We start from the raw sequence: 22,611 nt of genomic DNA on the forward strand, positions 1-22,611 counted from the left end.
ACTTAAATCTCAGAAAGAAAAGAAGAGAAAGAAAAGGAAAGAAAAGGAAAAAATTAATAAATGTTATACATATACACACATATACATACATACACACATACCTACACATAAATGTGTCTGCCCTTGTTTATTGCCAGACGGTGCTCACTCTGTACATGGTCTTTCTCAGGTTCTTATCAGTTAGTGTGGTCAGGTAGTCTGCCACAGTATAGTGTCTGTTTAGGGCACAATATGTCTCTAGTTTGTGTTGTGAGCGTGCAATATTATTCTGATGTATTTTTGTTTTTCTTTAGTTATACTTTGTTTGGGTCTAATCTTCTGAGTGATAGTGTAACTGCTCTGAGGCAGGTTGGGGTTTGTTATGAGATCTAATATATAGGGCATGTCTTTAGTGCAAACTGTGAAAACCATGGATAAATTGCATTAATTCCACCTTCTGTGCCAAAAAAACACACATTGATTGAAAAATGACTAACAACTAATGCAGTAAGACAATCGGATGTTTGCTTCTTTTAGGAACAATATGACCTTTGTTTAGTTCAGTCACATTTGTATAGTTAGACTTCATAATTATGCAATTAGTGATAGACAGAATAAGCTCAGACACAATGAAAGATCACATAAATCACATTGGGATTCATCTTCAGCACTCGCCAGTAGTAATTTAGCATCAAATACATCATAAATGGTGTTAGTCTTTTGAAGATAATATTTCTCAGTGCATCAACAAAACAATGGCAAAGGCAATAAGGTACAGACACAGGGCTAATAAATGCTAATAAACCCCTATAGGAATTACATGTGCACACAAGCTTCAGTAATTAGCTCAACAATAATAATTTGGAACAATGCACCAGACGTTTTAAATAGAGCTGCACAAATCAGCATTTTTTTTAATATAAAAAGACATAAATAATTACCCCAACCCTTCACCCGCAAACAAACCACAGAGTCATCACTCAGTTCAACAGAGCATTTGTGTCTTCTCTTTGTTCTGATTTAATGACTCAGCTCTCATCAACCTAATGTCCAACAGGCAGCTGTTTTCAGCAGGATAGCGCTGATAAGCCCACTGTACACTAGCTGCCCTGAGCCAACCAGCTGACAGTTAGACACTAAGTGGTGAACAGAAAACAGAGACACACTAGAATTACCTATTGCCTTGCGGTTGTATGCCTCAGCCACTCAGACTAATTTCAGGTTATGTCCCTGTTTATTCAGAATCATATAAAATATTAACCATTTATGTGAATCATAATTGCTGTGTAAAGTCTTGAGTAATAAGTGTGACCTTTGACCTTTGACCACTAAAATCTAACCATTTCATCTTTGAGTCCAAGTGAATGTTTGTACTAAATTGTACTTAAAAAGTTCTGTCAAAGCGTTACTGAGGTATTGTGTCCACAAGATTTTGACAGACAGACGTACGTATGAACAGACAGACAACCCGAAAACAATATGACTGACTTCCGCCGGCAAAACAAAGACCCAGAGAGTATCAATATCAGGGAGCATTGATGCTCATGATTAATACCTTGACATTTACCAATACTGAATAATTTCACTAATAATTAGGACCAAGCTATGCAAACCAAAGCTGTGCATTTTGAAAATGATAACTGCTCTAGGCTTACCGTGTTGTTTTAGCAGCTCTGCCTGTATGCGCTGTTCCAGGAGCACCAACAAAAAGAGTCAACGAAAACAGCAGTTTGTGCACATGATTACATTTACCAGATGGATGCAAACAAGACTCAAAATTAATGCTAATGCCTCTCTGTGTCTGCTCAATGTGTAAGTTAGCAACTGTTAACTGTTAACAATTTCACATATCAACTTAATAATCACTGCAGGAAAATACTCTCATCAAGTGATCGTAGTACAGTGTTAATTTTCAGTGTTAAGTCCCCACAGTAGCTGGTCATGATGTAGTTGTCATGGTCAAGATATTTCCAGTTTTTCAATACTGACATGCTGTATTTCATTGAGTCTGTTCACTGAAGTGAAGCTCACACTCAGGTAGCTCATGTCTTTTGACCAGGGGTTCAACGTTTTTCCAAACACCTCCTTTGCCTTTCTCCTAAAATGTTGCCCCACAATGACAAACAGGAAGGGGTTAAGAGCACTGTTGCTGTACCCCAGATATGTGGACAGTTGTATGCCAATGTCCAGGACATGTCCCCATAGGCACCCGGGCGTGACCTCGAAGTAATCCAGAGTGTCAAGAAAAAGCATCACCTGGTGTGGTGTCCAACAGAAGAGAAAGACGGCCAGCACGGCCAGAACCAGGTAGGCAGCCTTCCTCTCTGCCCTCACCCCAGGGAGTCCACTGGCTCCCCGGTCGTTCAGAGCAGCCACGATGTGACGAGTGCAGTAAACCACTACCAGAACGGGAATTAGAAAACCCATCACGTTCCTGCTGATGTTGTGGTGTAAGCTCCATGCTGGGTGGGGGTAGTCGAGAATGCAGGCATCCACACCGGCATCCTTTACGTATGTCACCGTGCGGAAGAGCAGGATGGGCAGACTGAAGAGGAAGCCCAGGATCCAGATCCCCAGGCAGATACGCTTGGCCCAGGCAGCTCTCCTCAGACGGCTAGGGCACAGGGGCTTCACCAGAGCCAAGTAGCGGTCCATACTAACCAGCATGAGGAACAGAACACTGCAGATGTAGTTCATAGAGATGACCACGTTGACTAGCTTACAAAGGATCTCTCCGAAGTCCCACTGGTAGCCTTGTGCGATGGTGACAGCCCAGAAGGGGAGGCAGGAGATCATGACGAGGTCAGCAGCCGCCAGGTTCCCCAGGTAGACATCAGCCACAGTGCAGGGTTTCCTCTGCAGGCAGAACACACAGAGAACCAGGCTGTTCCCCAACAGCCCCATCACACTGATCAAACCCAGGAAGGCCGGCTGCAGGGAGGACAGCCACAGCCAAGCTTCAGTGTAGTTACTGCAGGGGTCCAACTCTGGGCCCACAGTTGGGACCAACCAGTCTGATGCATTCACAGCCATTGGAAACTGTGAATGACAAAAAACAGGGTCAACATAAGCAACCAGACAAGGTTCATGTATAATACAGAAATTACAGTAAGAAGAAAGGGAGAGAGGGACATGGACTCATATAATTGTGTCATCCTTAAATTGGACTGTACCATTTCTAAGTGTCTCGTGTCTAAGTGTCGCGGCTCTGTCCTTAAGTCTCTGCTGCCATGTGTCACACAAAGACTATAGGCTAAGTGTTGTAGCAGTAGCTCATTATGTAGCTTGTTAAATACACTTCACTTACAGTTACAGTAATTTACAGTTACGGTTTATCAAACTACTGTTAGCTAATGCATCCTTTCATTTCCAATGTTGACTTGTCATTTCATTACCAATATAAAATGTCATATTTGATTTAATTTTAGCACACACTGGTTCGCAGTCATGTGCAGTGGGACAATGGAGGATTATTATAGAGATACGTTTTGACATCAATATGGATCTCAGTTCATTGAAGCACAATCCTGGACTGTAGTGGGTTCCCTTTCACCCCGGAGAAATAGTTGATCTCCCCTTAGTGTCATAGTATAATTTGCACTCTGCCGGTACAGATAATCTTTCATTATTGCAGCTTTGATTAATTGCTGCTCTGTATCCATCTCTCTGTTTTTTCCTACACTGTAGCTTTATTTTACAGGTTTACAAACATTGATTTACAGCTATAGAATTATTTGTGAACATCACTTTAGCAGCTGGAAATCACTTTGACCCTAATTTGAGCCAATAGGAACGAGACAGTCTGTTGGATGAACAAGGTGTTTACAGTAGTAGAGATATGGTGTAATAAAAGCATGGAAAAACTGTGCTGCATAACTTTGGAAGAACACAGTTCCTGCATTCCTGTTTGAAAATGTTATCTCAGTATTAAATATTTCGATGAATACCTCTGCCTCCCTTATAAATTCATGCTGAAATGAGACACATTTCATCACCTACGAGAAACAGATACCATCGTAGAGCGGCTCAGCGATCTACTTTCCCTCTTGACGTATTGTGTGATATACAGTGAGAAATTCTGCCTATTTTGTTTTTTACTTATTACATTTTTGTTTGAGACTGTCCATGGCTTAGACAGCAGAAATTGCCTCATCACCATATCTGCATTTATTACAGATATACTGTTATTAATTAATTTGTTCAAAGCAGCTGTAAATGACAAAACGGGTCTAGAAACGAAAGGTCAGACACACCTTCCTTTCTATCTGCTACTAACCTTATGTCCGTGGCTCAGCCTTATCCATCCAGATTTGCCTGATGTTTGTACCCTGCAGATAATTGTTACGGTGGTCTCGCCTGCACTGAAGTGAACACTGGGAGGCTGCTCACTTTTATATGTGCAGACCCAGAGATCATCAGTGTGTCGTCACCCAACAGCTACTGCGCTGTGTTCTGGCTCACTGAAATGGTATGACTCAGTGACCGCTGAAAAATAGTGTTGGGGTTTAGTTACACAGATCTGGATTTTTGGCTTCTGTATCGAAAGCATCTGCTACAAATGGCCCAAGACAGCGAGGCAATGTGATTCATGATCAATGTCTCCAGGAGAGGAAACAGAAAGGGGTCCAGATTCCTGGACTGATGGGAAACTTTGAGTGTAAATAATAAATAATCCTCAGCAGCTGCCAAGGAGTCCATGAGCAAGAAAAAAAATTGCTGATGATTTTTATCTGCTTGTATTCTTTTATTTCATTTTCTTACAGCCTTTGAATCACACTCGGACGTCCTGCTGCCGAGGAAACAGTTGACAAATCAGAGCTTTGTAATTGAACCGTCTTCTCAGCAGTTGGATAGAGCACATTTGGAGCTGATCTCATTAAGTTTTCACAACCCAACCTTTTTAAAAAACTAGTAACAATATGTTCTGTATTAGACAGTAAACAAACACAGTCATACCCTAATTAGACACCATAAACCTAATTCATGCTGTGATTAAAAACCTTGTTTAATTCTGTGTTAGATCTAAAATATACAAAATTATACTGTAATTAGAAACTAAATAAGATGCTTTCCATGGCCACGATAAAACAGCATCAGAAGGCTTTTAGTCATTCTGAACTCGCGAAGCAAAGCACAAAAACCAGAGGTAAAAGGTGAAATAAGTTCTTTATTGTAATTATGGAGCAAGGGGAAGTTGATGGGGGAAGAAAAGGCTCAGGGCCGAGGGCAGAATGACGGAAAGGGGAAGTGTCCAGGGGTAGAACCGTTGTTGGGGAAAGGGATTGGGCCGTGACTCGCTGCAGGCGGTGAAGAGGGGAATGGGGATTCCTCTTCAGGCATAGAGCCACAGGTGACTGGAGTCCCAACAGACAGGTGAAGTGAGAACAGAGGTCACATGGACAGGCACCTAGAGCCGACTGCACAGTAAAAGAGCGCTTCCTTTGAGCGTTGCCAACGTCAAGTATTTCAATACACAATCAATCACAGATGCAGTTGAAAATGTGTTTGGATCAAATGGCCTGAACAACTTTCTGTGTGTGACTCAAGCTTGAGATGGGACCTCAGTAATAAGTGGTGTAGCTGCTGGCTTCAGTGTTTCTCTATAGTGAATCATCAGGGATCAACTTCTGCGTTTGGGTAAGAGTGAACTTGTACAGCTCTCTAAGAAAGTCTGCGAAAGCTTTGATGACGAACTTCACAGCTGTGTCAAGGTGCCGCCCAGCGTTGACACGGCAGATGTCGAACACTGATCAAAATCCATCATGATGTTGGAATTGATGCAGAGGTCGTTCTGCAAGAGTTTGATGTAACGTTCAGACACAGAATGAACTTCAAACAGGCAGGAATACTATTTCATTTTGTTGTTGGTTTGATCTTACTGTTGCATATTGTTATAAGTAGTTGGCTAAGCAACTGTTCTGATGATGATGATGATGATGATGATGATGCTAAATGAGGGAATCTGTTGCTTCATGTCAACTTTTACTGCATGTTTAGTATATAATAGTATATTGTGGCCTATTGTTGTTATTTTTCAGGCCTGTTTGTTGGTCTTTGAAATGCAAGCGGTAAGATAATCAGAGTGTTATGGTGGTGTCACGTCACAACTTTAGGGCTAAAATACACAAATCAATCTCACTCTCTCTCTTTTGCTCACTCGTTCAATGAGTAGAACCTATGGCTCTCATTATTCATCTCAAATTGCTGGATTGGATTCCCCTGGACCACCTCCAAAGGTCTGGGCTGATCAGTACCATCAGTTTATTTTGATATGTTCAGCCTTTCCAACTGGACTTTCTTGTCAGTATTCATCTACGTATACCCATAAACTCTTTCCTTTACTCCTGTAGTTGGATGTTGGTTTGTCAGCATACCCTCATTTATCACATTAATCCATGCTACACTACAGGATGAAATGTTCCACACACACGACCAAGTGACTCACAGCTGACTTCTGATTTCCCGTCTTCTCTTTGTCTCAGTTTCCTCTCCCTCTCTCAGTCTAATCCTTTTTTCACTCCACTTCCTTCCGTCCTTTCCCAAATCAGGTTATGCAGCAGCGTGCAGGGAGGCTGGCCGCACAGCTGCAGATCAGTCTGTCATCACAGATGAATGACTTAATTAAGTTTTCAACAAGTGTGTATTAGGCGTGGACTGGTGGAGTCCAGCAGCGGAGCTTCACAGGCATATTTTTTTTATAGATTTTATATTCTTTATCTGTGGTTTCTGCAGATTATATGCTTAAATGGACCAATGTTTATACATTCTGACAGAGTGTGAATTATACAGATCAGGATGTCAGCAGCTCCACGGTCTGAAATAAACTCTGCTAAAATATGCTCACAGAATAGCACTTTATAATGATAACATTTACTGAAACTGAAGTCCAGCAGAATAATAAACAAGGAGGAATTCACACTGGAAAGCCTGATGTTTGAGAGGAATCCAAGTATTCAGCCAGTCTGTGTTCAAAACTTCTCATTACGGACTCAAAGCCAGCGTATCCATATTTGGAGACTTGTTTCCATTTCCAGTTTATTTTTGAGCTTTTCTGTTTCTGTATGAAAATAAACTAGTTGTGAATATAACAAAACATGTACCTGAAATACACACAGATGCCTGAGAAGGTGTGCAGCTGTCAGCTCCTCTAGCCATGCACGGGTACGCTGTCATCCACCTTGCAAGTTCCTATAAATCTGTTGATGAATTTTATCCAAGAGAGACATTGTGATTATGATGAACAGAAAATCCCCAAATCAGGAGAGTGGTTCACAGCCACAGATTTCTAACCTCCTTAGATGCTTTGAGATAAAGATTAAAAACAAGAATTACCACCTTATAGTTGTTTCCTCCACCAACCAGCCAAGTTGCAGGAAATATGGTCACAATATCTCCTTCCTGAATTGCAGCAATGTCATTATGATACCTCATACCAATTCTCAGTGCCAGGGTATACACAGACAAACACACAAAAAATAATAGGCAAGCAGAACTCAGCACACAACAGCTCAGAGCCAATTTCCACAGTGTACTGCTGAAGAGCAGTGAAATGTCTTGATATATACAGAACAAAATGTCTCAAAACCACAACAGTTGAATAAACAGTGGGGAATGCACACCACAGTTCAAGCTGACCCTTGAGTCAGTCCTATCTGCGTCCGTGATTCACGCTCTGACAGTCACCAGGAGTCTGTTTTGCGTCCCGGAAGTTCAAGACGGAGTGATACCTCCTTGTACCAGGAGGCCAGAGAATCACCTCCCCTGCGCGGGATGGACGGGTGAAGACTGGACGGATATGGAGATTAAAATCACACACCTGTTGTTGATCATGTGCGAACCTGAAGAGGACACACTTCTTAATGTTTTGTTCGCTCATAGATTTGTAATATTTTGTTACAACAGTTAGTTCCGACCAATGAATTTGATTGGAGGAGAGACTTTCCACGAGCGCTGACAGACTTGTAGGTACATGTATCACTCCGCTTAACCGTCAATCAGCGTCACATTAACGGTCGTTATCTGTCTTAGATTGTAACAAACTTTGCAAAGATGAAAATATTTCCAGAAATGACATTTGAATTAAATAAAGTCCTGGTCGCCAGAAGAGGATGAAGGGGAGAGGCCTGGATACTTCAGCGCACACTTGAGGTAACGTTTACTTGTTTGCTTAGCAACAGTCCAGTTCCGGAACTATTTGTGTTGGCGTAGACACATGAATGATGAAATAAACAAACTAATCGTTATCTGTTGTTGCTTATTTAACTAATGTGACGCTCGTAGAACTGGAGTATAAACGAAATATCACACGAGAGGGAGTGATGTCGCACTCTACCGCTATTGCTTAATTAATGAACTGATAATTAATGAATATTGAATATGAATATTTTATTCAGCGTGTGAAACTGCTTTTATTCATGCCAGAGATTTCAGATTTCCAGTCAGTTAAAGGAAAAAAAGTCCATGAGTTCAGTTTTGATTTCATTGTTTACCTTATTTGTCCAAGATTGCAGTGTGTAGTGTCTGACTCCTCGGGGGCCGAGTTGTGAAACACCGGTGCTGCCAGGAATTGAGTGCGGAGATAGTGACGTTTAACTGCTGGCGTGTCGTCACGCTAATCACCCCTCCCTCTTCATGTGTGCGTCAGTGACGTGTATCGACGGACCCATGTACGTTCTTCTCCTCGCGCTAGAGATGCGCACGAGACAAACCGCAGCACTCCCTCAAAGGAGACAACAGATCACGTCTCATTGGACAGACAGATAGATAGTATACTGTATATAAAAACTAGAATCACCTCCTTGTGGTTGACCTTGACCTTTGACCTTTAACCACCAAAATCTAATCAGTTCATCCTTGAGTCCAAATTGGACATTTGTGCCAAATTGTGCAGGTGATGCTGCACCGTTGATGAGTGGGAAGGAATAATAAATTAAATCTATAAAGGCTGTCGTTTTCCTTCAAGGTCCGAAAAATAAAAATTTGACCAGATCAGGACCAGGTGGACTGAGTACATTAAACCTTTAAGGTCAGGTTTTAGTTGATTTGCTTGTAAGAATGAGTCAGGGTGTAATGTGACCTGTATTATTTTATTTCATCAAACAGCTCCCTCTTTATTCTCTCTTCCCCCCCCTCAAATTTTATTGTTATAAAAGGAAACCAGTGTAAGAGACTGAAGTGGCTCTCAAAAACACACTGCATAACTTTCTGTTTTAAATGCACACGATGTGATTCACCCTTACAGTAAAATTGTAATGTAGACTTTTCCAAATAAAAAAAGAATGTGTGGAGATTTAATATGTAGTGAGAAACAGTGACTGCTTCTTGTCCTCCATATCCCAGACCTTTAAGATAGAAACAGCTGACACTGACCAGCAGTCGACTACACATCTGGCTTAACTTGACCGGGGAATTTCCAAAACATCTTTACTTGCAAATGTTTCCAGCTTTCCTGGGACATTTGTCTTTCACGCTCGCTTCACTGTTAATCCTCAAAAAAAACAGAAGCCTGGTGAATTAGTGCAGATCTTTTTCTAATTAAAGCATCTTAGCTTTGTTTCCCTTTGGATCTTCAGCGGAGTATTAAGGATTTGCTGAAGAGCTTTCAGCCGCATCCCGCTCTCTGAATGCAGCCGGCTCTGTCATTGCATTTCCTGTGTGGGATCTTCTGGCCGCATCATAAGTGATGAAAGTTTAGTAAGTGGACCTTTGTGTTTATCATCATCAGATTATTTCCAAAGGTCACGGATGAACATCCATGCACAGATCACAGGCTTCTGACTTATGTTACATTCATTAACCTGACAGAAATATAAACACGGAGAGAAGTCACTGAGTTATTCTGATGAGGTCTTTCCTCTGTTGTTGGCTAATGACAGAATTTAGAAGTCAATCAGCAGAAGCAGACTTACAGTTCACGAGCTGTCTGATAATCACCGGAGGAATGTTTCCCTCTACTCCCCAGAGAGAGCCACTAACTGGGTTTCATTAGAAGGGAGGCCAGACACCTCCCCCCCCCCGCTGCAGGGGGGAGATGAGCAGGCAGGACTGACAAAGAGAAAAGGAAAATGGCAAAATAATCTGTTCAATTTCCTTTTTATAGAAGGTGCAAAAAATTTGTCTTAAAAACATAATTATTAAATACTGAGGAAAAAAAGGAGCAGAGCACAAAAAACAAAAACAAGTTGTAGCTCAAAGTAGAAATAAGAAAAAACAAAAGAAAAGCGTTGAATCAGATATGAACTCATATCTGCAGACTAGCTTCAATAAATCCTCCAACTATAGATCAAAACACAAAGATAATCTACTGCACTTCAACACAAAGTTTATTCTTTTAAGAAAAAAAAAATTCTCACAAGGTAAAAGCAGAAAAAATGTAATTGTAAAAAGCAACTAAATAATAATTACATTTATTTTTAAAAATATGTACAAATTCAGTTTAAACTAAGTCAGTCGCTCAAATCCTCCTCCAGTGACATTTTCACCACATTTTTAAAACTGAACTGATTTTTCTGAAACAGTTTGAACCAGTTTAAAAAAAGGAGGATAAGAAGAAGTTAAAGCCGTTGTCTTCATCTCCGAGCGGCTTTGCGGTTCTCCAGCAGCAGAACCACCAGGCGGCTCTTGAGCGAGGACAGTTTCCTGCCGTAGTTCTCCTGCAGGACCGACGTCAGTTTGCAGCGGAGGCTCCGCAGGCTCGGCAGGGCGCCGCAGTCCGGCACGTTCAGCAGCGTGTGGAAGAACTCCATCCACAGGTCGCTGTGGGGGTTTCTGTGGGACGGAGAGGGACAAGACTTTGTGAGGCGTTTTAAGGATCAATGATTTCAGTGGGAACAGATTTACAGATGCAGCTTTTAAATAGTAATTTCATAAAACAGCTGCTCACTCTAGTTTTTATCAAACAGAAAGAAGAAAATAGTGCATTTGTTTGGGACTATTTTCAGCTGTGGATTAATCCACATTTGGTTCTCTAGTGAGTATTTACAGCAGGACGGTGTGCGGGACTGAGTCTAAATAAACTACAGTGTCTGTGTTCATGGGCTGCGATTTATACATGGACATCATGACATCACCCACAGGTTTCTGAAGAGCAGTTTTGAAGCTCAGAGTGAGCTGCTTCACCATTGCCATCTTGGCAGAGTCTGACTCCGCCCCTAACTCCCAGCTAATCCAAAAATTGGCAAAGAGGAGGGGCGTGTGTGGGGCTGAGACGTCAGTGCATTTTAACATGGGAGTCTATGGGGATTGACTTACTGTTGGAGTCAGACTCTAGTGGTCATTCGAGGAACTGCAGTTTTTGGCTTTTCATTTTTCAGCCTCTGAAGTTGCTGCTTGGATTTATACAGCAACACACACACACATCTGTAGTGAGCTAATACTGGTTTACATATTGACCAATGATTGATTAGTTTATCTTGGAAGGAGGGTGTGTGTGTGTGTGTGTGTGTGTTACCTTCTAAACACTGCATTTGACTTCCAGACGCCGTCTTCATTTGTGACTTGCATGTATGTCCCAAACAGCAAACAGTGCACAGTCCCTGCTATTCCAAAGTAGTCGGTCTGAGAACACACAAGACACAGTAAGACCTCCTAAATAACATTTCCTCAAAGTGCATTAACATATTTTCTGTCTACATTAGTCCGTTTTTTTAACCAACGTCTGAATTTGTTGAATACATCATCAGTTTACACGTTTCTATAATCATACATCAATCATACAACACACTCCTGTGCATCTTCACCTGATAGTTCCAGGGTTTCCCGCTGAGCATCTCCGTGCACTGGAAGCCTGACGTCAAGCACTTGGAAGTGAAAGCAGTGCCTTGTGGGAAAAGCTCCATGTCAATGCTCTGCCCCAGGTCGATGAGGACGAGGCCGTGGTCCATGTTCTCCGCATCAAAACACTTGTTGTCCAAGAACCTGAAACATGACGACAGCACTGATCATGAGGTGTTCCTGCAGACTGCTGTAGAGAAAACATAACGTTCATTATTTTATTTTTCATTATTGCTCTTTCAAAATTATTTAGCGTGAAGTGGTGTTACCCCTTTACATACTTAATTTTTTTCCCAAAAAGCCCCTTGTGACAAATCTAGCGACTTTTTGTACAAACCATGGCGACTTTCCTTAGAAGAGTCAGACACACGGCAACTGACGTGATCATTTCACAGTGAATATCATCGTCGAACGTTACCTCTCTCCCAGCAGGAAGTTGTCCGGTTTGATGTCGGCGTGGATGATGCGGACGCCGTGCAGCTGCTCCACCATGTGCAGAATACAGATGGTGAAGTACATGACCAGAGGCTGAGGCATCACCTTGTCGCTCAGGGTTTTATACATGTTCACTGCGTTCTGAGAGCAGAGCCACAGAGTCAGGAGAAGATAGCGTTCATATTAACTTCATATTATTGTGTCACATGCAGGGATCTATGAAGAGATAAAAGCCGTGAACGCACCAGCAGAGTCCCGTGGTTGTGCAGCTCCCCGAGCAGCACACTTCCGTTGTGGAAGAGGTGAGCTGAGCGGATGCTGCTGTACAGGTGACGGATGTCGGGCTGCAGCCGAGCGTCCAGCTGTGTGTTGATGTAAAACTCCCAGGGATTGGCTGGTTTCTGAACCTGCGTTAATGTCAATCACGAGGAGGAAACAGGAAGATGTTCAGTAAAACATGGCCGAACCAGACACTTCATGTCTCTATTAAACGTTTTACTCTTTTAGCGCCAGAGAAGACTTTATATATTTTATATTATTAAAATATTTAGATGGTGCTCTGTCTTTATCTCCAATCTCCACCTTCTTACCTTTAAAACCATCCTCTCTGAGGTCATGGGGTCAGTCGCCTGGTAGACTGTTGCAAAAGCACCTTGGCCGAGGATGCAGTCGACCTGCAGGGAAGCCTTTCCTGTTGGAGGACAAACATCATCAGTTTAACACTGAGGTGGAAACTTTTATTCACTTCAGCTTAAAACAAATATAACTTCATAACAGTATTAACCACCGTCTTGTCTGGAACCTGAATTTTTCTTGAATTTGATTTTTAAAAAAAAGAAGAAGAAGATTCTTTTACCAAATTAATAAATAATGAATAATTTTTGGAATTATTTCTAAGCTTCACATTAGCGCCGTCTTTCTGGTGTTTTATATGATTTCGGGTTGTGGTTGTTCTTCATTTCTTTCTAGACATTGAAGGAACAGTTCAACTTTTTCATCTTGTCACCATGACGATGTTACCAGGCAACCAGCAACTTGTAGTTGTCGTTTTATGTGGCTTGTCACAACTTCCATTTTTTAAGCAAACTGTTCCCCTCTATTTCCAGTCTTTATGCTTATAAACGAGAACTGAACAGACAAAGACTGGCATCCATCTTCTCATCTAACCCTAACTAATAATTATTATGTTACTCAATCAATTGGTCAAATAAAAATGATAACCGCAGCCCTCTTCCTCACCCATGCTGAGGGTCATCTTTGGGGTGATGTTGGGCATGTTGCACTGCCAGGTGATGCAGCGGGGGTGAGAGGTGAGGGGCGGGGTGAGAGTCGACAGCAGATCAGAGATCAGTTCGTTATCCCAGGGGTCTGACACCAGCTGGACCGCTCTGCTCCTGGCTGCCCTCGGTGCTGTGGCGTTCATGGACACGTCAGCGCAGGGTGTCAGCCCTCTGTCTGGACTCATCATGGGCTCATCCACGTTGCTGAAAGGTGGCGGCTGCATTGGGCTCATGGGCACGTCGGCACAGAGCTGAGGCTGCTCTGGACTCATGGGAACGTCCAGTATCTTGTTGGGAACAGTCTTGTGTCGACAAGGACTTAGGAAGGCGTCCAGATCCGGCTGGACTGTGAGCTCAGGACTTCTGATGGCCAGCCAGTCCAGTTTCAGAGCGCCCTCCGGACTCACTGGAACATCGTAGTCTGGTTTCTGGGCTGGCTCTGGACTGGCGGGTTTGTCTACGTCTTCCAGGATTTTAAAAGTTTCGCTTCTGGGTCCGACTGAACTCTCCAGTTTCTGTGAGACCAGAGAGGCTCGTCTGGGGGGCTGCTCTGGACTCTTGTACACCTCCCAGACAGGTCCCGTGGTCCTGGGGATGGAGGCGTCGGCCGCACAGAGTGTCTGGTCTCTGAAGGAGAGCACGGCGGGAGGAGGGGGCTGCACCATGGTGATGGAGGAGGTGGTGAGGCAGTGTGGGGCGGCGGCGAGCCCTTCGCCGACGATGGTGCCGTGTCTCGCTGAGGAAGGAAGAAGCTGACTGACGGCTGTTTCAGAGAGTTTCTCCTCACACGGACTCTGCTCAATGATGGGACTGAGGGCGGGAAGAGAGAACACAAAGACTCAGGGAGGCTTTTATGAGATTATATCAACACTTACACTTTGAATGGCCTTTAGATTGTGTTATTTTATCACTTAATTGTTTTTGCTAGAAAACAAAGAAGATTTAATATCTTTTCCACAGCGGAATAAATGTTTGTGAAGCTGGGCGACAATCACAATATTAGTCCTTTTTCTAATATTGATGCATCTCTCTGTAACAAACAGCACAATCACATTTAAAACCGTTTTATCAGTTAATGGTTTTAAATATTTAACATCAGGATGTCATTAATGGTGGAGTCTTTTCTGAACTAGTGTCGTAGGATGTGCGTTGTTTTTTTGTTTAGCTCTGCATGCGAACAATTAAAATAAATAATATGAATAAATATGATTGTTAAAACTTCTTAAAGGAAAGCAGATATCTTGAATACCTGAGTTTTTTGGTCTGACGCCTGATAAAAGCATCGTCATCAGCATCGCCGCCGTCACAGTTGTTCTCTGGAAGGTGGAAAAATCATTTTAGAATAAATCATTTTCTTCATACGTGATAAGAGCCACAGCGCCGTGAGCATATCCAAGTTGGGTACTGGATTATCTGTCGTTAGAAACTGCAGGTACCTTGGTCCTGGAAAAAGTTGCCGTTGAACGGAGTTTTGTGTGTGAACGGCGTGGAGACAAACTGGGCCAGCATGGCGAAGTCCGTGGTGCTGTTGGGACAAGCAGCAAGAGAGTGGAGGGAGTTGTAGCCCGCTCCCCACATGGTGCTCTCATCTGGGATCAGGTCCGGAGGGGTGTCCTGATCGGTGAACACAGAGAAGCATCATCAACAGCCGACATAGGAAATAACTCTCTCTTTACACGCCAACCAAACACTGACCCCTGCTGTTACCGATAAAAAACAAGGTGTTGACATGAAGGTAAAAAACACGTTTTGAATAATTTCTTACAGTAGTACATTCAGAAAGTATTCAGACCCCTTTTTTACTTTTTTCACATTTTGTCATGTTGCATTTAAATTAATTTATCCCTCATCAAGCTACACTCAATATCCCAGGATGACGAAGACAAAACAGAATTTTTGAATATTTTTTGCAAATTTATTAAAATGAAAATCTCTGTAAATCTCTTTTGTCTGTGAACTATTACTGTATTTTCTTGGTTGGACAGTTGATGTCCGAGATATCCACGTCTATGTCACACAAACTTGACGCATCAGTTGTGTCAGTACTCACGTTGGGTTTGTCCGTCTTAGGGATTTCAGCCAGAGCTCTGATTGGTTTAGGCTTCTCCCCTGCAGAGGCAGCAGCAGCACTGAGCACAAAGACACAGGAATATTATTCATTTAAATTTTCATTCCAAATATTTATTTAATTCATCACACAATCACTGAAAAGAATACAAGAAGTCACACACTTAGGCCATTTAGTGGATGCTCATTAAACCTGACAGAATTAGAAAATCTTCAGTTCTGTGTCCTGAAATACATATTTACCTTCCGTTTTCTTTGTCGTTGTCGTCCTGGAAGATGGGGAACGGGGTCGCTGCCGGAGGATTTGTGAGCGTGGAGGTGCTTCCTTCAAATCATTGAAAGACAGAAACATTATGATACTCGGCAGAAAATAGCAGCAAAACTGCTCCACCAACAACTGCAGACTCGTGTACAGAAAAACTCAGGCTTTGTTTTCATGTGCACTTTGTTGTATTTTGCCTCAAAAGGGTTTTTATATCTACATTCAACTTTTTGGAAAGTGGAATATTCTTAGAACTTAATTCAAATAGTCAATCAGTGAGTCACAAAGTTTATTTTAGGCACTGGTGACTGATGCAGGAACGCTGGAAAGTCACCACATTCCAGTTAGATTTAATAAAGATTATCATCATCATTGACGTGTTCCTGTTTACAGTATATTTACCAAATCTTTGGTATCTGGCGTCAAACTCCTTCTCAGCCGTGTGGAGCGCTGATGTGTTGGTGAACGGATCCTCTAACAGAGTCGGAGCCTGGAACATGTCCATGATGACGTCTGGGTGATACAAAACCACATCAAATGTTATTCACATGCAATTTAAACAGACAGAGCCAGAGTATGAACGACAAAATTAATGATGTCATTATTTTTGCATTAGTTAATGTATTTATTTATCATTACTACATTAATCAATTTATACTTGTACAGTTTTGTCCTTCTTACTAGAGGCTGTTGTTTTTGAATCCTAACAGTTGACAAAATTAACATTGAGCAGGAAGAAAAAATTGTGCAAAAAGTGCAATAACAAAATCTGTGCATATCTTTAACTACCTCCTACAAAAAAAAAAAAGGTATACAAGAACTGTAAACCCCCGTTCACCAAAAGGCACGAGGCCGCGGTGCTCACCCAGTGCTTCCCGTGTGTTGACGGTGGGTGACGGCAGCACCCTTGACGGTGTGGCCTGAACAAAGCCCAGTGAATTGTTAGGAGTGACGTGAGACAGGTTAACTGTGCCCCCCTGTGACACTGATGGAGAAAACAGAGAGGGTTTGAAAACATTCACAAGAAGCTGCAGTCACAGAGCTTACATGTGAACAGCTGCTTTACTTACTATTGAGTTTCTCCTCGGGCTCTTGGAGCTGACTGACATCCCTGAGAAAACAGAAAAAGAAGCCCCACTTTTAAAAGTTTTGCCATTTATTGCTGAAGGCATCTAGCCGTGCAGATGGTTTCAGTTTTTTTGGGGTTTTAGAGCTCCACACAGTCTACAGGTCTGTGTCCATGTGTAGTGTGATTATAGATCAGCTCTAGCTTCTATATTAATACTGTGAAAGTATCAAAGCCTCAGTCCACAGAGAAATGCACACAGCCTGTATTCAGAAACTGAGCCTTAAAACCAGCCGTCAGGACTTCTGGAACTTTGTGATGTCACAACAAAGCAGTCACCAAGCCCCGCCCACCTGCACCCACCATCCAAACCTTTACAGGATTTGGTGTTTTTACTAAAATCTGCTGTATTTTTATTGGATCACTCAGAAAAGAGTCAGCCAATCAGAAGAGAGGCTCAGAGCCTCCTCTCTTCTGATTGGCTCACCGACCTGTTGTTACTAGAGCTGCAGAGAGAAGCCTGAGAGAGGAGATGTGAAACTACACTGAGATGGTTTTTGGTTCTTAAACCACAAATATATCTTCTTATGGATCAACACTTCAAATAAAACACAGGAGAAGAAGAAAATATGGAGCTTTAAGTTTCTGATATATATATATATATATATATATATATATATATGGTTTCTGTTTTATATATATATATATATATATATATAATATATATATATATATATGGTTTCTGTTTTATTATATATATATATATATATATAATATATATATATATATATATATATAAAATAAAACAGTAAATAAAAGTAAATAAAATGTTTGTGTGACAGCAAAGTGTCGTTACAGAAACAAAGTTGTAATGTTGTAATTTTACATCTGAAATCTTTTGAGCACATTTAGAAGCGACTCACTGATGAGTGGTGTTTTGCTCCGCGGGTCGACAGCTCTCCCAGCTGCGGGGCTGAACTGCAGCGTTCTGGCAGAGAACATCATTGTTCACGGCACAGACACCATCCGCTCTGTGCAGGGACAGGTTCATCTGCTGGAAGCTCACAGGCCGCTGAACCGACTGAGGCTCAACCATCGAGGTCTGGACGACGGACGCCTGGTCTGTGGACACTGAAGCCGCTGCTGATGCTGGTAAATGAACACTCCTGTCAGCCAGGACAGAGGCATGATGGGATACCTCTGAGCTCAGAGCGTAAGTGTCGACGGGCCTGATGTGGTTTTGCTGCAGAGGAGGTTCTGGGACGGCGGCGTCTGGGATGAAGGTCGGCTCGGTGTGTAATCTCAAGCCGAGAGAGCGCCGGCTGCTCAGACGGTTGGAGGGCCGAGGACGAGCAAGAGGCAGCTGGGGGGGGTCGGGGTTCACACTGGGGGCCGTTTCTACAACAGGAAGCTGTAACACAGAAAGTAACATTCATGGTTTCATTCAATTTCTGCTGTTGTCGCGTAACTAAGACGATTTCTGTTGCTTTTTTAATATAATACACTCACCAAGCTTTATGTTTTCTAGTGTTCGTTACCAGGACGTTAACAGTGGGAGACTGAATATTGTTCTGTTAGCAGGTACACATTCTGCCTTTTTGTTTAATTTACATGTAAAATAATCTGTCAGTCTGCTGTATCCACAGTACACAACTGCAATTACAATTTACTCCCATATATAGGTTGAGTTTGGGCTGTAACCCAAGAACAGTGACGGTTCACCGTGGCATTAAATGTAGTGTAGTTTATTAAAAAAATAGTTGAACTAGCAGTCTCACCCTCTGTGATGAAGTCTGGCTGGTTAACCCTCCACAGGCCTCCAGACTGTGGTCTAATCTCTGCAACATGGACTCCATGCGGCGGATGCCCTCCTCATGCTCCATCAGACACTTCTCCACTTCGAAAAAAGATGTTACAACAAAGTTAATAACTCACTAAATACACAACAACACATGATTGTTTTCTGTAGTTGAGATTCATTTTTACGTCTTAATTATCTCACAGCACTTCATGTTATTTTCCCTCTGCAGTTGGACTCACTCATTTCTCTGTGCTGCTTCTCCTGCCTCTCCTGGAGCTGACGGAAGTATTTGGCAGCTCGGACCTCCTCGAAGGAAAATTCAGACCCTTCACAGACCAGTTCGTCCTTCATGTACGCTGCCACCGTCTGAACGCTGGAGCCTTGACCGGAGGGAATCGCTCCTGAGGTCTCAGAGCGGGAGACTCTGCAGAGGAGAACACAGGTCAGAGGATAATCATATCTAGCTTTGGTGGACGTATGTTTCTAAAGCACTTTGCTGCTTTCACAGTGCACACGCTGTGCTGGTGACCAATCAGGAATCATACCTGTAAGTCTACATGATAAAATATGTAAGTATGTAAGTCTCGTTTGGTCCGATGGGCAGATCGAAAAATTCACGTTCAAATCATTGACAACAAAGAAAATCACATTTGAGAAACTGGAATCTCTCTGCTGATTAATTTTCTGTTGATCAATAATTGAATATAAATCCAACATGGTCACAGACATGACAACTTCTCATGGGCAGCACTGGTGTGATTATTAAGGACAGATCCTCTTTTGTTTTATTGTGTCTTTATTCTGTTTCTCTGTTTTAACATCCTCTTGCCATCATTTGTTTATCCTTCAAAACATTTCAGTCTTTGGTCGCCACCTGCTGGCCGACTGACAGAACCAGAGACTTCATCTTACAGGAAACAAACAGTGGTTTTCACTTACATGATGGTTGTTTTAACTGCAGCAGGTTTGGACAGACAGTCCACAGAGGCCTTTAACAGAGGACAGAGAGTAAGTGGGTTTGAAAAGACAACAACAACAACAACTCATTAAACAATTGTTGTGGAGATTCACACACACCTTGCTCTGAGTGGCTGGTTCTCTGTAGGATGACATCTGATTGGTTAAATTGGAGTTCTGTAAAGGATTTCGACCTCCTGCTATATAAAAAACCAAATAAATAAAAATCAAACAGTTGCTGACATGTTATATTGGACATTTTAAAGAAACAAATAAGTAAGCAAGTAAATATATCTCACCTGATCCTGGTGTCTGGTTCCTGGTTCTTGTTTGAAACTGCCTGCAGATCAGATTTACTATTTTTTAGCAACTCAAGTCACTTTTATTCATATAAAACATTTTAAAACAACAGGAGTTGACCAGAAGTGCTTTACAATCCCATCAAAGTTCGTGTTGTGCAGATATGGTGAGATATTATTCTAACAATAACTGTATTATTCTAAAATGTTAAGTACACACTCAGACAACTATGTAACGTATGTAATGATTAAGTGTAAGACCATACAGTAAAGTCTGACATTCATACATTATAAATTAGTTTTTCAGTTTTCGCTCCACAAAACTTAAAAAAAAAAAACTATTGGTTAGATAAAAATAGGTGAAAACCTTTAGATTTTGGACACAAGCATTTTTGCCAAAAAACAAACAAACCTCCTCATGTCCTGGTAAAAAAAACAACAACAAATCAACAAGATCAATAAACTTGGTCCAGACTAAAGTGTACTTGTAGATATCGAGAACTCAAACGAACTATGGGCCCAGTCAGCAACAACAATCAGCAGAAACACAGTCTGTCTGATTTCTGTGCGTTTTTGGTGAGTGATTTGAAAACAAAACACCAAACCTGGGCAATTAAATTGACTCTAGAAGACTAAAGAACAACCATACAAACAGATGAAAAACAGGCAAACCGGAGTATTTTCCATGAGCAGCAGCTCTACCCTGTATCACAGTATCTGTGTTGTTACCTGTATTCGTGGAGAACAGTGTCAGCTGGCTGGGCTTGGTTCTCCACTGCTTTCTGGTACACAGCATCGGCCTGTTCATTAAGGCCCCTCTGCTCAAACTGCTGTGCCCAGGCCACGTACAGCGCAGCAGTCCTGGTGCCGATGCCCTTACTGAAGACGTGACTGTACAGAGCTATGGGGTCGGAATAATAACTGGCCTGGAAGACAGTAGTTAAAATGAAGAAAAATAATCATGAGGGTTCAGCAGTCTGAAAAGCAATTGAACTCGGTTTGTGTGATTCCTGCCTGAGAGTAATAGTTGACTCAGACTTACACATTTGATGCAGTAGTTCACATATCTGATGTCATTTGCGTATCGCTCCACGTTCAAAAATGTCTGCACAAGAGTGTCAAACACCACAGACATCCCAGTGCCACTGTCTGCAGGTAATCTCTGCTCCAGGTACTCCACAAACCTGAGAACATATACAGTGAAGTGTGAACTCAGCTGATCAAACGTGATGATTTGCTGCTTTTTTCGGGATAATTATTTAAATAATCACAATTACAAAAATATTGGTTGACAAAACAACCCGTTTGAATGCCTCACTTTGGGTGACAGGAGTGGTTTTTATTAAGATAGTTTAAAGGAACTTTCATGATTATATTTACATCGTTTTACTTATGTTGGGTTTTAAGTGCAGGTGTTGTAATGGAGTATTTCCACATTGTGGTATTAGTACTTTCACTTAAAAAACGTCAAGTTCACGTTTCTCAGGTCAATCTAAATCATTAGCTAGCTAACGCTAACAGTCAAAATGAATGCTACTCACTTGTCCCATGGATCCAGAGGGTCGTCTCCTGTGTATGAGCTAAATCTGGTTTCAAAACACCTACGAAGTAAAAGTATAGATAGATTCAAGGAAATTGGCATCACATCTGATAGTTTTGTCTTGTTTAAATTAGTTAAAAAAGAGCGATACATTCGTACCGCTGAAGTTAACCACTAGCAATAAGCTAACACCGCGTACATCATGTCCAATGCTGACTTACTGTAAATACGTGGCGATATCCATTTCGCTTTGAGATTAAAAGGTCGTTTATAATCGCAAACGTAAAAATGGTTATCTCCGGACTCTATCAATGTGTTTTACAAGGTGGTTGATTAACTTTACAAACACATTTCAGCAGAGAATTTGTATCGCTAAGTTTGTTTGTCTACTCCAAGTTGCGTCTGTTGTTCCTACGACATTTGAAATTTCGCGCTCAGCCAATAGCAACGCGAGCGTTCCACAGTGTATCAAAAAGCCACGCCCCCAGGATGTGACGAAACATCCGGGGTAAAAATACATTTAAAAAAATACACAAAAATAAATTAAAAAATTAAAAAATAGAGAAAAGCACTACACTTTTGGTCAGTGACAAAGAACTAATAAAGTGATGCAACTTCTTTTTTTTTTATTGATTGATGTAATGATTGTTTTCTCAATCAACTAATTATTTGTTGTGTTTGTTACAATATACTGAAAATGCCCTTTATAATTTTCACTTTCCAAGTTGACAACTTCAGAAAATCGCCGCATTTCAGAAGCAGAGATTGTTTGGATCTTTGCATTGGATTGAAAAGTGACCAATAATCGACTGACAAAGTCATTGCTAATTAATTTTCTGGCATTCAACCAATCGACTAATCGTTTTGGCTCTAACAGAGTTTGACAGTTTCTAGGCCCACATGTTGTGGAGAGGTTTAAAAAGGTTTTGTAAATTAAAAAAAAAAGTTATAAAAGAAGTACACTTTCAAAAACTCAATTTTAATCTTTTTGTTTTTCTTCTTTTATTTTTCTTTTGCATTGAATATTGTATTTTGTAACTCGGAATATTAATGTATTGTTGTTACGTGTGTATGTGTGAATGTTTTAAAGTTTTAATTAACTGCAAGTTGGGCCAAATGCAATTTTCAATAACAATAAAGCAGCAAATATTAA

General features: G+C 41.5%; 2 protein-coding genes across 6 annotated transcripts; both read right to left on the reverse strand.

The window, feature by feature from the left end:
- Positions 1 to 123: 123 nt before the first annotated feature.
- On the reverse strand, positions 124 to 8,107 carry si:dkey-63b1.1 (B2 bradykinin receptor). Of its 4 annotated transcripts, none has more exons than XM_056404677.1 (4): positions 7,315 to 7,403; positions 7,080 to 7,175; positions 4,256 to 4,464; positions 124 to 3,018 (listed from the first exon to the last, which is right to left on the reverse strand). In XM_056404677.1, the coding sequence occupies exon 4, from the start codon at positions 3,010 to 3,012 to the stop codon at positions 1,939 to 1,941; it is 1,074 nt and encodes a 357-aa protein (XP_056260652.1). In that variant the 5' UTR covers positions 3,013 to 3,018; positions 4,256 to 4,464; positions 7,080 to 7,175; positions 7,315 to 7,403; the 3' UTR covers positions 124 to 1,938. The 4 variants fall into 4 exon arrangements, 1 of the variants encoding a protein (XP_056260652.1); XR_008830421.1 differs by lacking the exons at positions 124 to 3,018; positions 4,256 to 4,464 and adding exons at positions 5,169 to 5,333; positions 6,425 to 6,575 and having other exon boundaries at positions 7,315 to 8,099; XR_008830419.1 differs by lacking the exons at positions 124 to 3,018; positions 4,256 to 4,464 and adding exons at positions 5,169 to 5,396; positions 6,425 to 6,575 and having other exon boundaries at positions 7,315 to 8,099.
- Positions 8,108 to 10,283: 2,176 nt separating this feature from the next.
- bub1 (BUB1 mitotic checkpoint serine/threonine kinase) lies at positions 10,284 to 21,853 on the reverse strand. Of its 2 annotated transcripts, none has more exons than XM_056404643.1 (24): positions 21,680 to 21,853; positions 21,460 to 21,519; positions 20,961 to 21,102; positions 20,648 to 20,844; positions 19,919 to 19,959; positions 19,740 to 19,816; positions 19,602 to 19,651; positions 18,902 to 19,086; positions 18,640 to 18,758; positions 17,785 to 18,272; positions 16,866 to 16,906; positions 16,661 to 16,780; positions 16,198 to 16,308; positions 15,777 to 15,858; positions 15,517 to 15,595; positions 14,903 to 15,080; positions 14,716 to 14,782; positions 13,426 to 14,276; positions 12,777 to 12,877; positions 12,432 to 12,593; positions 12,170 to 12,327; positions 11,718 to 11,895; positions 11,429 to 11,535; positions 10,284 to 10,746 (listed from the first exon to the last, which is right to left on the reverse strand). In XM_056404643.1, exons 1-24 carry the CDS (start codon positions 21,700 to 21,702, stop codon positions 10,548 to 10,550), a joined length of 3,816 nt encoding a protein of 1,271 aa, XP_056260618.1. In that variant the 5' UTR covers positions 21,703 to 21,853; the 3' UTR covers positions 10,284 to 10,547. The 2 variants fall into 2 exon arrangements, with proteins under 2 accessions (XP_056260618.1, XP_056260617.1); XM_056404642.1 differs by having other exon boundaries at positions 19,740 to 19,819.
- Positions 21,854 to 22,611: the final 758 nt, after the last annotated feature.

The sequence above is a fragment of the Seriola aureovittata genome, chromosome 19 (genome assembly GCF_021018895.1).
Source record: "Seriola aureovittata isolate HTS-2021-v1 ecotype China chromosome 19, ASM2101889v1, whole genome shotgun sequence".
Lineage (NCBI taxonomy): Eukaryota > Metazoa > Chordata > Actinopteri > Carangiformes > Carangidae > Seriola > Seriola aureovittata.